General features: G+C 41.4%; 1 protein-coding gene across 1 annotated transcript in view; it reads right to left on the bottom strand.

Moving 5' to 3' along the window:
- LOC128712445 (venom dipeptidyl peptidase 4) overlaps window positions 1-12,370 on the bottom strand; it is a 67,623-nt gene extending 55,253 nt beyond the window's left edge. The window contains exon 1 of the mRNA XM_053807338.1: window positions 12,341-12,370. Within this exon, the coding sequence (XP_053663313.1) occupies window positions 12,341-12,370 (30 nt within the window). The remainder of the gene's footprint in view (window positions 1-12,340) is intronic.
- Window positions 12,371-14,002: the final 1,632 nt, after the last annotated feature.

Here is a 14,002-nt window from a genome sequence, read left to right as displayed (position 1 = left end):
TAAGTACCGCTGATGTTGAACGTTGCGTGACTTTGGGATGGGAATGGGAAGAATGGGCATGGCAATTGGATCTTTGCAGGCAGTGGAGTTATCGATAATGCAACCCCATTCGTTGCGGTGCATGCGATTCTTGTTGATGGATCGCTTCCATCAGTCCCTCTGATTGGATCATTTGATGTAAGAAAAAAATGTTGGAGGAGGAAGAGAGTTTGTTTCAGACTCGATCAATGACGATACATCATTTAACGAAAGCGATCGTCTGCACAAACCGAACCAAAAAGGCACCAAAGGACTGAAAGCAACGAAAGAGAACAATTTTCCCGTCCCAATCGAATGGCAACCGAGTCGATTTTGCCGTCTCATTAAATCGTGCTCGGGCAAAAGTTTTTATTTTCCCACCCCATGCTCCAGTCTGGGTCCAGTTTTCGTTCGGACATTTTGCGTTAACTTTCGCCAATGTTCGCATGAAGATGGCTGCCGGTGGAAAAAAGGGAGAAAAAGCGATTGAACGTAATGATAAATTGATTCGTAATTAATTTTCTCAGCTTCTCGATCGGACTCGCGCGGACACACGGGGATGTGTTGTTTGGCTTCCAGCGAAGCTGGAACGGGTGTGCTTCTTGTGGCGGTGAGAAAGACTGCTTTCTTCGCTGAAAGGAAGTGTGCACTGCAGACTAGAACAGTGTGCAGCATTTCCCAGCCCGTCGGACGATGGTTTGCGATCGATGTCGATTGAACGAACGTTGCTTAATGTTTTGGAACAGTTTGAAATGAGTTGAAAAATATTAATCGACACCCGACAACGAAAGGAATAGTGCTCAGTTGAACGGTAAATTGATGTTGTTTATGGTATGTATGTCATTGGGAATTATCCCTTCTACTTCTACTACGAGGAGATAAACTGACATAGTCATAGTAAGTATGAAAATAACCATAAACGCAAACATTGGCGATCCCGTAGAATGTAACAAAAATACTTCTTTTTTATTTTTGTGTACGTTTTCTGTTATATGAAAGGTTTGCAAACATGGAAGAAAATATATATTTATATATATAAATATAAATATAAATATATAAAAATATATTTATTTGTATTTCGTATTTTTTATCACAATGTTAAACTTATACCTATTCTCTGCTTTCCCAATTTATTGATATTAACCCGAAAGGTATTCAACCCCATTGGCGAGAAAGCAAAGCCAACCTTTTTCCTTCAGCAGAACATAAATATTTGCTCTGCGTTGGGTCTGATAAAGTCCGCTGGGTGTGAGAAAAGAATTTCAACCTTGTTTGAAAATGGCATCTTTGCGAGGAATGTAGCATTGCAACAATATACAAGTGAAACTTAACGAAAGGGTTATAAAAACATGTTGTTTTAAGGCTGATTCAAGTTTTAGTCGATGCATTCAAATGTGTTTATTTCGTACCAATCAAAAGAGGTATATAATCACAACCGAAGTTTATTCATAGCAAGCAAACAGGCCATTTAAAGAGTGACTTTAACTCTCGAAATTGTGCAGTAATATCGCACCAAACGTACAGTAACATTAGTCGTTCTTCACAGTGTGCCGTGCCAGTACGTGGAGAAGAACGTAGGGAAGTGTTAAAAAACACTACCAAAACAATTTCACCACACCATCAGCGTAATGAAACAGCTTGAAATACTCGATACACTAATTGGATGCTTTAGCCAATCACGTCTGCAATGGCAAATTGATTGGCATGGTAACATTCAATGCGTTCCGGGAGCATGGTACGAAATCCACATGAGCATGTAAATAAGACCCCACGAACACGATTATCTCAATCGAAATTGGAATTGAAATGGCTGGGGAGCGTTTTAAATTTACGAGTGCGTTTCGGTAAACAAAACGAACGCCACAACGAACGCTAGGTTAACGTCGGTTACACACAACACGATGAGAAGCGAGTGTGCTTCAGCCGTCTAATCTACGATCGATCGCTAATTGACCTTTGTGGCCAGATTGTGGTTCGATGGCCGATTGCATTTTCCCTCACTACCGGCCGGCGCAAATATCTCATTAGAATTTATTGATCTACCGTACAGAAACCGATTGCGTCCCGGTGTGGTGTTGACGTTTCCACGTCACCAAACTGCTTCCCGACTTACGCACAGTGTTTGCAGTGTGGATGAAGTTCGAGATGGAGAGTGAGAAATTTCATTGCATTGAGCTAATTCGATTAGCGGACACGCTTGCTTGGTGCAGTGGTCCGCATAATTGATGCGATGGTTTCGTCTTGAACTTTGTGCCCCGTAATTATCATTAATTGTGGGTTTGGGCTAGGCAGTTAGCAGGCTATTCGTAAATGATAACCGTTGGTTTTAATTAGATTAGGCTACGAAATCATATTTGGCGAAAGGCATGATCTTATAGCGCAAGATAGGCGTGGATATACCTGCCGTATTGGTATTTTTACTCAAGCGAAAAAGCTCTTGGGATAGTAATTAGATATAAGAAATACATGGATGTAACTAAACTTTGTTCAAGGAATAATCCTACGTTTAACCATATCATCATCATTTAATTTAACTTAATAAAATTTCCAACACAAAAAATGTATTCACCTTAAGTTGTTGGAAACGATTAAGCAAGAGGAAGAGAGTTTTCGTTTTTAAAAGTAATGATATCATGTTATATCCTCTGGCTGATGTCTACGACCTCAAGCGATACCTGAACTATGAAGATTCCATAGGATATCCGACACCAGTGTTCAACAGATCCTCTTCACGCAGTAGAATTACGTCTTTGACACCTCCATCATACCATGTCCAGTACAAATAATTTATATTCAAACAATTCTTACAAGTCACCGTTCTCGACTCCTTCTGAAGTTTGTTTTGTATAGTGATACTTCTAAGAAGATAGAAAGATCCGCAACCTTCCTTCAATCTTGTGACTTTAAGATGAATACTTTATCCATGTTCTCCGAATTGGCACCCTATGATGTGTTTTTCTGGATATCAGGGACTGGTCAATCATAGGAATCTCTCAACCTGAGGCGGAACAAGTTTCTTGGAGGTACTAAGAGGGAGGAGTACTACTTTGCACTACTGATGCCAACTTGTTTCGGGAACCCCCTTTACAAGGAGTCCCAAACGGCCCTACTTCGTGTGTGTTTAATTCAACCAGGTTCTACGGGAGACTCTGGATCTCGTGGCTCCTTAGAGCTCCGAGGCTCCCGCGGTCGCTTATTGTGCTATATGGATGATCCGTCCTTGCTCTCAACTCTTAACTTTAACCAGATTATATTTACCATATTTACCATATACATCATGTCTAATCAAACATAGTCATTCGTCAAATATGAAGAGTGACTAAATGGGGTTTGCATAGATGTCAGAAAATAATGAAATTTATGAGAAATGATTCAATGATACTGCGTCCGTTTTCAATTCTCATGAAATATAATGTCAAAATTTTCTTCTTAATCGCTTACGGTGACATGCTGCTCTTGACCCATTCCGACCTTACACATTCGCAAATGCGGAAAACTCATGGATTAGTGATATGATTGCTGAGGGAAATTTTTCTCCACAAATTTACATTTCGTTCGTGCGCAATTTTCAAAACGAATCAGTTAGCCTTAATAGCTCAAGACTAATAATTGATTCAAGATTTGATAGATTACATAAGATCGACTTGTCACAAAAAGCGAGCAACTATTTTGAATTCGAATGAGAGAAAAAAATTTACTATACAGTTGTAAGTTGAATACAGAATGACAAGAGCATCATTCCTTGCATACAAATGTAATTGAGCATTCGGTTGTCCACTAAACGAAACATATTCGAATTATTTAGCCATGAAATGCGCTTTTGTTTCATTATTTACTTTAAAACATGCGCAGGCGGTCTCATTTTTCAAACCGATTTCTGCACGAATTTAAATACCGAGTGCCGAAAAATGTCCTTCCTCAACCAGCCCGTTGTTAACAATGATTGATGAGTTTTTATCGAGTGCGCTAACTAACCTTTTAGAGAAGAATGTTTAACTCAGTCCACGGACGGACACGGACACGGCTCAGCAGACATGCTAAAAACACCAGCAGAACTCGGGGCTAGCTTGTTGTTAGTGAAACAATTTTATCCAGCCTCCCGGGTATGTCATGAACAAAACTGTACACTCGGGCTCGAGGAGAAAAAATAGAAATGATAGAAATTGTCAGTGAATGGTATTGCAGGTGGGCTTTTTTATGGTAGGGCCAGGTAAGTCGGCGGTTTTCGGGTTTGTTCATGCTGGTCTCATCGTCCACAGTAACTGACTGGAACATGATTGATTAGATCTAAATTTGAACTTTTACGTGGTCCGCCCGAACACCTGGCCCGACCTTCTGTCTCGATACAGCTGATCGGTCGGCGGTGCCTCAGGCACCCTTCGATTGCTGCCATGGCGTATTGTTTTGCAATCGACAAGACGGGCTGGACGGGGCCATTGTGAAGCCTTTTTCTCCGTCCTATCGGGGTTGTGCTGTGTGCTGGGAAGGTTTTTCATTCGAGGCTTATTAGGCACGAGTTGGAAACAGTTGCGACGGGGTGGAGATAAACAACGATTGATCACTGTCAGGAAGATTGAATTTGAAGGCAAGTTTTAAGGGCAACGGTACGTGCACGGAATCGGCAGTGGGCCACACTATTGGGGGTTTCCGCAAACTCGCTTCACTGTGATATATTTGCTCGTAACGCCGATATCTCGTCAATATTGACCAAATAGTTTGTCGTTTACTTTTAATCAGAATATTTTATGGCATACTGAAAAATGCTGATCGAGATCATGGCATGCTTTGGTTTTTGGCATAAAATTGAATTCTGTTTCATTCATCTTTGTTACGAAACAACTGGGTTAAAATTATTTGTCAAACATAGATTTTTGAAAAAAATACCCCGTAAATGTGTAATAAATAAATAAATATTTTTAAATCGCTTACAAAAAAGGTGGTATTTGGTGGTACATTATTTATCGCATCAGTGATATAAAATAAACTTCCTGTTTATGGATGTCATAATCCCCCCTCGATTTAACGGTTCAATTATGAAAGCTCAGCCATTTCATGCACGCAACTCCTTTTTAGTATTTTCACAGCTAATGTCAAGCGGAAAATAAGCCTTATAATAATCGAATACGTCACCACACACACGCGCTCAGTATTTTCCCACACCAATAAGCTTTACATTCAATGAAGCGACAAATGAGTTTTCCGATTCTTTTTTTCCCTTCGAAAAATAGCATCGATTTGTAAGGGCAAATAATGAGGAAAACTTTGGAGCTAAAACCTAAATTTGTAAACAGGAACTACAACAGCTCGAAAGGGGGGGTGAGAATGGATTAACAAAAACACCAAACCGCTTGATACAGCCCACAGATGTTCTGACGGGATACAAAAACTTATGCTGTGGTGAGTTCCATTTTTCCCCCTTGTTTTATTGCGTCAGTGTTGAACCGACACGATAAAGTAACGATAAAGAGAAATTTCAATCTCAGATAGAGCAAAACAGAAAATCAAATGAAGCCAAAAAGCAATACCGTAAGTACAGTGCGGTCATTGGCAAGGTATTGACACCCAGCGCATATTGCATAAAAGTATGGTTTTGCTCGACTATAAACCCAACCAACATCAGATGGAAACAAATACTTTTTCCCACAGTTTGCCGCAGGGTTGCGCAGGGTAGTAAAGCAGAAGCAGTAGCTGTCCTTCCTGTGGATAGACAGGTTATTTCGTGTTTGGCCGCAAGGTAGAAGCTGCAGCAGTTGATAAATCGATGTCGAAACAGGTGAAAAGTATCGAGCTGCAACGTGAACGTAACATGTTTTGACACTTCCGGGACTAGCGGGACCATGATTTAAGGCTCGTCGATCGTTAAAGAAAGCAAAGCCAACCAGGGTCTGGCTCGGGCATGCAATGTTGTGAAGGGTAGCCGCAATAGGAGGTGATGTAGGTTTTGCAGAGAAATCAATCCCCGCAGGAAAAGTTGGAAATGAAAGTGTTCGAAAATCGGAAATGGGGGCAGAAATCGTTAGCTATCGCAAGGCAAGCAAATGTTAAATCCGACATTAAAGATTTGTATGTTTAGTTTGACCTTGGTTTGGATATAAGAAATATATTTTATTTAGGTTTTTATTTTTTATAAAAACCTCTTTTCCAAATCTCTGAATTCCTTCGTAATCTTTCATTATTTAAAATAAACTCTGAACTCCATCTTTGTACTCTGAATGGCTTGCATTTAATTCGAAAACAACACTGGTGTGAGCACAATGCTTGACGATTAAATATTAAGCGTTTGTTCAAGGTCTTCAACATTGTGTTCGAAACAATGGACGGAAAACTACTCTATTTTATGACCACAGCATTGCCGTTTTTCTCCGCACGCGGTCACAAAATGGGGAAAAGATTTGCTATTGTTCTTAAACCGTAACGTGCTGCCATCGTGCAATGGAGGCGCCTGGTAGCGCCTCGGAGCAGTAAACATTTTCGGCATTACTATTTTTTCTCCGAAAATGGTTCTTAATTTGATAAATAAACCATTGTACAGTGGCGGGTGTAGAGAGCATGTAAGAACAAAAAAGGTTCTCCGATCAAATGGAAGAGTAAACGTTTTTAGTTTATCTTTAGCTTAACTGTGGAGCGTTAAATCATGATAGGAAAAGACCCGGAGCAAGTGTGCCGTTTGCTGGAAGTATTAGAGTCACTAGTAACTCACGGTGGTACAGCTTTTGGAGCGAATGAATGCCTTTGGCTGCATCCGATTTCCTTTCCAGACTGCCTCTTCCGGTATCTTAAATGCAGTGTAATGTCTATTCATTGAGCGCTGGTAGAAAAAAAGCGATATGGGAGAAGCATATTTTCCCATTCATTCCAGCTCCAGCAGCAGCAGCAGTGCATGGTTCCGTTTTATGATAATCGTAATGCCTGTGGCTTTTAGTTTCATCCTCCGTCCCGTGGCTAGGCTACAAAAGCCCTCGGTTTGGGTCTTATCAAAATAAATTCACTCCCATATTTATACCGTTCCAGATCAGCCTGCGGGGGGTTTTCTTCAGGCTCCCACCTCTTCCACTATCGACCCCCACCATACACATGCTGGTGCCGGCTGTGTGACAAACGCTTTAAAACAGATTGGATTATGGGCACAACAGCGTTCACCAATATACCAAGCAGCCGATCAACTACTGTCGGAAGGTGTTGGGGGTTTGCTCGGCTAGCTTATGGGCGGGAACTTGCAGTTAGACTTACGCTCTATCAGAAAGATTACGCTTTCCCATCGTAAAGTGAAAAAGAAGCTGTGGCATGAAAAAATGAAATTTAAATAGCATGCACATCTCTGAACTGTATGGAAGGATCCGGCCGGAGCAGTAGCTTCATGATGGCGGGGCCGCTGAGGATGATTATCATTATTGAAATATTCATGAAGCGGTTGGTTGGTAACGTGGGAAGCAAAGCGTCACAAATCGTTTCGCACAGAAATAGTTTCAGAAATCGCCACCGCCAATGGTTCACAGTGCAAAGTGGCTTAAATTTTTGACTCATAAGTTGTGGAGGAGTTCTCCGAAGCATCCCGTAGTGGAAGCTACGGTTCAACCAAATACGGTCACGACCGGATGTGTTGGTAAGGTTTGATTAAGGAAACTATCATCATAATCATCAAAACGATCAGCGTCTTGACGGTGGTGGTTCTTTGCACTACGATACCTTCCGCGTAGCTGCTTTTTCCACTGGAAATGAAGCGAACTGGAAGAAATCAAGTAGCTTCATTTTCTAGAACTCAAGCCAGAAGTAAATTTTATACTCTGGCAGGTTTTGCTGTTGTTTGTGCTTCATTTCTTCCGTGCTTGTACTGATACGGGTGAGTAAAGTAGCTCTCTACACTTCGCAAGACGGTTGTGGCCGTTTTTCACATCAGCAGTTTTTCTCCGGCAAAAAAGTATGAGGCTACAGCAACCTTATCCGTTACCATACTTGACAACAGCATATTTAGTTGTCAAGCAGCTCCGTACGCATTCCCATGCAGTGTGGAGGGTACAACACCACCCGTAGAACTTGTGTGCCCATTATAACGTGATACCGGTGACATTGTTTTACCATCGTCCGCGATCGGGATTGGTATGTGGATATTATTTTCCATCGCGCATGTTTTGAGTTTTGAAGTTTCTGCTTCCGGAAGTGTATGATTGCAATTCTGCAACAATGTGAGACTCATCGCGTTGCTAGATGGAAAGTATGTCGGGGAAACTTTCGTGGATAAAATAAAGAACTTTGTCTCGTTTCACCCAGTTTTCTTTTGCTGTTCGAATTCGCGAACAAAACTTTGGGCGAAAAAGGTTTATGATGATTTCTTGATGTTATTTTTCTTTTTCAATCTCGGGGACAAACTTGTTACACAAGTTTGAAGCTCGCCCAACTCAGAGATTGTGAAGTGATCGTGGTGAACTCGGTTATAAAATGCAGGCCAACGGTGTCCCAGTGGCTGGAATCCGGTACTGTGTGAACAGTTTGTTTGCACATTTCTTGAGTTGGAGTTTATTTGCTTTTCAATTGCGCTGTCCATTTTCTTCTGGATGCTTATGGCAGTGTGTGTCAACGCGGACGGGACAGTTAGGTTGAAATTGTTGGACGAAGCAACGTTTGGCTGGTGGGAGAGTTCTTTATCGCTTCGTGGACGATATTTTTTGTTTTTGTTTTGTCTATAGTTTGCACTGCACTGTGCAAACTTTTGAGGAGTTTAATTTATCAACGCAACATAAAGAATGCAGCAGAGGATAGCATTGCTGTATATTAAGATTTTCTCTGTTGATGTTTGTAACTGGTAAAGTGGTACTGACAGCAAATAATCGACCGCAGTTGAGGTGAAAGTAGAGCAAATTACTCTACGATTAATGTTGTACAGTTAAGCGCAAGTTCAGAGATACAATATAGAGTATGTAATTATTTATTCAATAAGCAATCAAAACGAAATTAATTTATAAAGTGAAGATTTTGCAAGAGATAAGGTATGGGTCATAATGATGAAGACTTGGTTGGTTGATTTGCTACACCAAGAAGATGGGTTTTCCAATAGTTTATTCTCAGTATTTTTGGAGAAGACCTTCGGCATCTTGGAAAACCTGAGACTTTGGTTGTTATCTTGTCTAAGGAAATTCGATTAAAAGAATTCAATGTGCTGAAATTTCTTGCTTGCGTTCTTCAATCTGTCAGTCTCAACGAGAACAACTCGTAAAATTGCTAAGTTCCCCTTTTGAGTGACCCAACTACAACGCTACGTAGATAATTTCAGTATCTTGATCTTGTCATGAGAATGACTTTAAACGAATTACCCTCAAAGCTACAGCATAAAATGAATAGTCTTCTACAAGGTTTGCAGTCTTTTGCAAGGCTTATAGCTTTTTTATGAGTAATATTTCTTTTTAAAGTATTGTCGTGACTGTATATTTTTTTCCCGATTATTATCTTATCCGATTATCCGATTATTTTCCCGATTTTCCTCTTATTTCAACTAAATTATTAGTTAAATAAAGTGGAAACTTTAAGAGACGAATGATACGTGTCATTATTTTTAGGAATAATAGGATTAACAATTGATTTTGACTTATTTTTCGCGACTACAAACGGTAAATGAATTTGCACGACTTCAACAGTATCGCCCTGCAGTTCATTATAAAAGTTCGGCATACACTCTTCTCGGAAAGCTTTCCATTATATTTCAGGCTTGTGCAATGTACTACACCATATACCTTGTCAGCCAAACATAACATAACGAGGGCGAAAAGGTGAAGGATGATACAGTTTGTGGCAGTTGGAATTGACATTTGACTGGCAGCATGTCACGGCCAGGGATTTGCCGCTATCATGACATGCACGCACGCATGTAGGTTGATTCGTCATCCGTACCGTCAGTGCAAAGGTTTTTATTTTATTCATCCGATGCTACGTGCACTTGGATCGAAATATGGCAGAACAATCGGTTCACTACATCAACGTGAGAAGCGTAATGTTCATTTGGAGATGAGAAGATATCGTGATATCTAACTTGGAATTTGGGGAAATTTGTTTAATGGTTGCTCTGAAAAAAAAATAATACAGCTAATTGAATTTCAAAACTGTTGCTTTGCAGTTGCTTTGCACCCTTTCAGAAGTACCTTGAGGTGTATTGGATAAGTCCCTGCATAGCATTTACACGAACAACTCACATTATTAAGTTGTTTTTTTTCTTATGGAGTAAAATTTCATTAAACAATACTCACTTTGAGCAGCTTAGCAACATCATAACATAAAATGCCTCAATGAACAAGTTAATTTAAAACATGGCCGTGTTAGCCCTGGGATGCAATGTCCATTTCTTGGAACCCACCAGGGAAGTAAAATAAATGATTAAGCCGTAACGAAAAACGAGTCAGTACCTCCGTAGCCGATGTATGAAAATTATGATTTTACTTTCTAGCAGTCACCAACAGGAACTTGCTACCGACAAAAGCTCCAACACCGGTCCCATCCGGTGTCGATGACTGGCGCAAAACGGTTGTTCCCGCAAAGAAATATGCCGGCAGTGCCTGAAGTGGGAACCAGTGCAATGATGGATACGATAACCGCTGGAAAGCAATAGTATGCTTTGTTGGGTTGCGTTTGTCAGACGACCCCGGGAACCCGCATTCGAGGTTTATGATGCTCCAACCAAACATCCATTGCACCGTCGTCCCTTTCACCGAATGAAAAGGGACGAACTAAGCGTGTATGTGGTATACAGCGTGAAAAGCGAAATGTAACACGAAAAGGAAAACCCCCAAAACTCCGGAAACTCCAATTCACCGGAATTGTTGAGTCACGGAGCGCTTCCCGTGCGCTGTTGCTTATCGCTTATCGCTGGATACTTGCTGGATAGTGGTGGGAGAGCACCGGCGGAAATAGAGTGGTGGCAAGAGCAATTATGTGTGGGGTGTGTATTGCGCGTGTATGTTTGTACAGTGATGGGTTTGTTTCTTGGGAAAATTAATGGCCCGCGGGGGAGAATCACAAGACATACACGGATACAAACACACGTACAACTGGTCCCGCACAAGGCCTAAGGATTTACTGTCCGTTCACGCAGCTCCACTCGATACGATACCGGGTCCTGTGCGGACGGAAGTGAAACCCGAAGTTGAAATGAAAAATGTTTTACAGTAGCAATGTAACCGCAGGCCTTTTTTACAACAATAAAGGTAAAAAAAGCAACGGATACATGCGTTGGTGTTGTTGTGCTTTTCTTCGGTTTTATTTGCCGAACCAATTGGGAGGAACATTGTTGGAATGTTCATTTGTTTAATTTTGCGGATCATTCGGTGCCATTTAAAGTGGTTGGTTTTTACTTGCGAGGGAAAACAAGTAGCAGGGGGTATGACTGTGAAATTCTTTAGGCAATACTTATTGCCACCTGGTCGGTACTCCGACCTGTGGAATTCAGGGCTGTTGATAAATTATTTGTCGGAATTGAATAACAATTCTTCTCGGCAAGATATATTGTCTAGAATACTGGAAGAATTTAATGTAAAAGAATTCGCTCCAAGATCCAACACTTGATGAAAATTTCAAATAAAACGATTTATTTGTGTCCAAGAAATTCAAATTTCAAGGACACATGCGGTTTTTGTATGGCAATAAGCGTACTATTTGGACTAATACTTCGTTACTTCGATCCACCCATGCTGGATACTTATCCATTCAAATTTTTGACCGAATATTATATTTGAATGCTTTTAAAATAAGGAAAAGAGGGAATATTACTGCAAATTATCCAAAAATAATAAGCTTATAACAGAAAGATAAAAAATAGTTCCAAGTATTCAAACGAAATAATAGCATATAATTGCGTAATAATGACAAACAGCAGTTACAGCTATTTTTCTCACAGTCTTTCGAAATATATTTCACAAAATCGCTATCTCTCTCCCTCTCTCTTCTCGCAATGAATTTCTTCCTGTATCCTGTTGTTCTGAACAAACAGCCCCATCAATCACAGACCCCTAAAAACCCGTCCCGGATGTACCCAATTAGTTTTGATCCCGCTTTTTGCGTTTGGAGAAAAAAAACAGGAAACCCATCGACTGTTCATTCAATGCTAAGCCCTCACAGAAAAGGATGCTTACTTAATCCCGTTCGCGAGATTATCGGTCGGGTAATTTGAACAAAATTCCTTTGAACGGAATTTCTGCTCCGTCCAAATAACAGCAAAAGGGTTGGGGTCGAAGGGGTTTCTATACCGCCCGGTTAATTATTTCGAAGCATCGAATCGTAAGCGCGATACTTGCTGGTATCACACTCGAACCTTCGACGGTACCGGAAAGAGTGCACCTACCTCGTCATCGTAGTTGTCCGCTTCCGTCATTGCGCTTCTCGGTTCCGATGCGTTTCGTTCGGTGGCAGGATACGGCGCTACAAGCTTCTGCTGCCGCTGCTAGCAATGTCACACGCACTGGCAAAACCGTTCGACGGATATCCCGAAGCAACAGAACTCGCGCCTTTTCGACGAACACCACCCTCCCTGCCGGTCGGGTTCGCACGGGAAGTGCTTGAGATTAGGGATGCTTTTAATTTATGGCAATTCGGAATCGAGCTTCACGGCTGGCAGCGCGCCAAAAGCGACTCCAGCCACGCCTGGAACGCTTCCGGGCTGCGTCACGGGCAGCAGCACAAGCACAAAGCTCGCTTGCTCACTTTTGCTTACTGGTGGCAATAACACGGCACGGCACAAAGTACACACTAACACACACAAACACACACCTACACAAACTCACGGCCAACGAAAAAAAAAACAAGCTCGAGCTTATCGTCACCGGCGGAAGAACCAGAGAGCGGTTTCAATTATAATTATCCATCAGGGCGTGACGATTTTTGCACTGCTTTTCTATAAATATGTACTCATTTACGTTGGCCCACAGTCGCCAAAGCCGCGCAACAAAAACTCCAGCACCAGGGAACCGCTTTTCATCACTTTATTTTTCCGCGCGATTTACGCGCAACTTTTCACCGCTTTCCCTACGGCGACTGTGTCGGTGGTGCCGCCGGTGATCTTTCGCATTTTTCGTGATGTCTTTATCATTGGAAGTTGCTCAACCGCAGCCCACTGTGGTAGTGGGATTTTTGAAGCTGTTGTGGGAAAGATGGGAAAAAATTGTATATTGTGTGTGTGTGTGGTTTTTTTCGTGTTGTTTTCGTATCAAAACTGTAGGGTGGGAGGAGCTTTTGTGCCTCAAAATGCAAGTTGGTGTGAGTTTAATATGAGAACAAAATAAGAAAAATTGTCCCATTAAAACCGTTAAAAGAAAATAAAAACTAACAATGGAAAAAGCTCTTGTACCAATTTAATGAGCTATGAATACAGCCAAGCAAAGCAAGGAAAACAATACAACAAAAGACGCTTTTTTATTAACTGATTAATTACACGAAAATGCAAGTGATATTGTTCGGCTTTATGTCTGTTTTGTTTGCTACAATGGAACTAGTGCAACAAATTCAACTGTACAGTACAATTTAACTTCTGATTGGGCTGTATTGAGCTTTGATTGGGCTATACCGAGCTAGACCATCAAGTTCAGTTGCACCGCTCCAAGAAACACACAAGCTACAGCAGTTTTCTTGCTTCCGAGTTGATTTAAGAACAAAAAAACCGTACAAAAAAACGAGGAAAGAAACTTTTCTCCACGACAAAAATGTCATTGCACAATCATCCGCTTCGTCAGTACGATTATGTTGGGGGGACCGCCGCCCAGTAAGCGTGCACTAACTGTGACCAAAGATTTCACTTCCGGACGCAATTCAATTGCAATTGTATGCCGGACTGTCCCGCTTTCCGGAGTGTGTTGCCGGTGATGTTTCTTCGGTCACGTCAGATGGTACGAAGCAACGATTGCGGTTGCTCTTTTTTGTCCCTTTCCTCCGGCTTGGCAGATGTTTGTTGTTTATGGTTCCCGTTCACGTCCGGTGCTTCTGTCATGAACGGTTCGGACGCAGTATCGTT

The sequence above is a fragment of the Anopheles marshallii genome, chromosome 3 (assembly GCF_943734725.1).
Source record: "Anopheles marshallii chromosome 3, idAnoMarsDA_429_01, whole genome shotgun sequence".
NCBI classification, from domain to species: Eukaryota; Metazoa; Arthropoda; class Insecta; order Diptera; family Culicidae; genus Anopheles; species Anopheles marshallii.
This window is presented reverse-complemented; position numbering and strand designations above follow the sequence as displayed.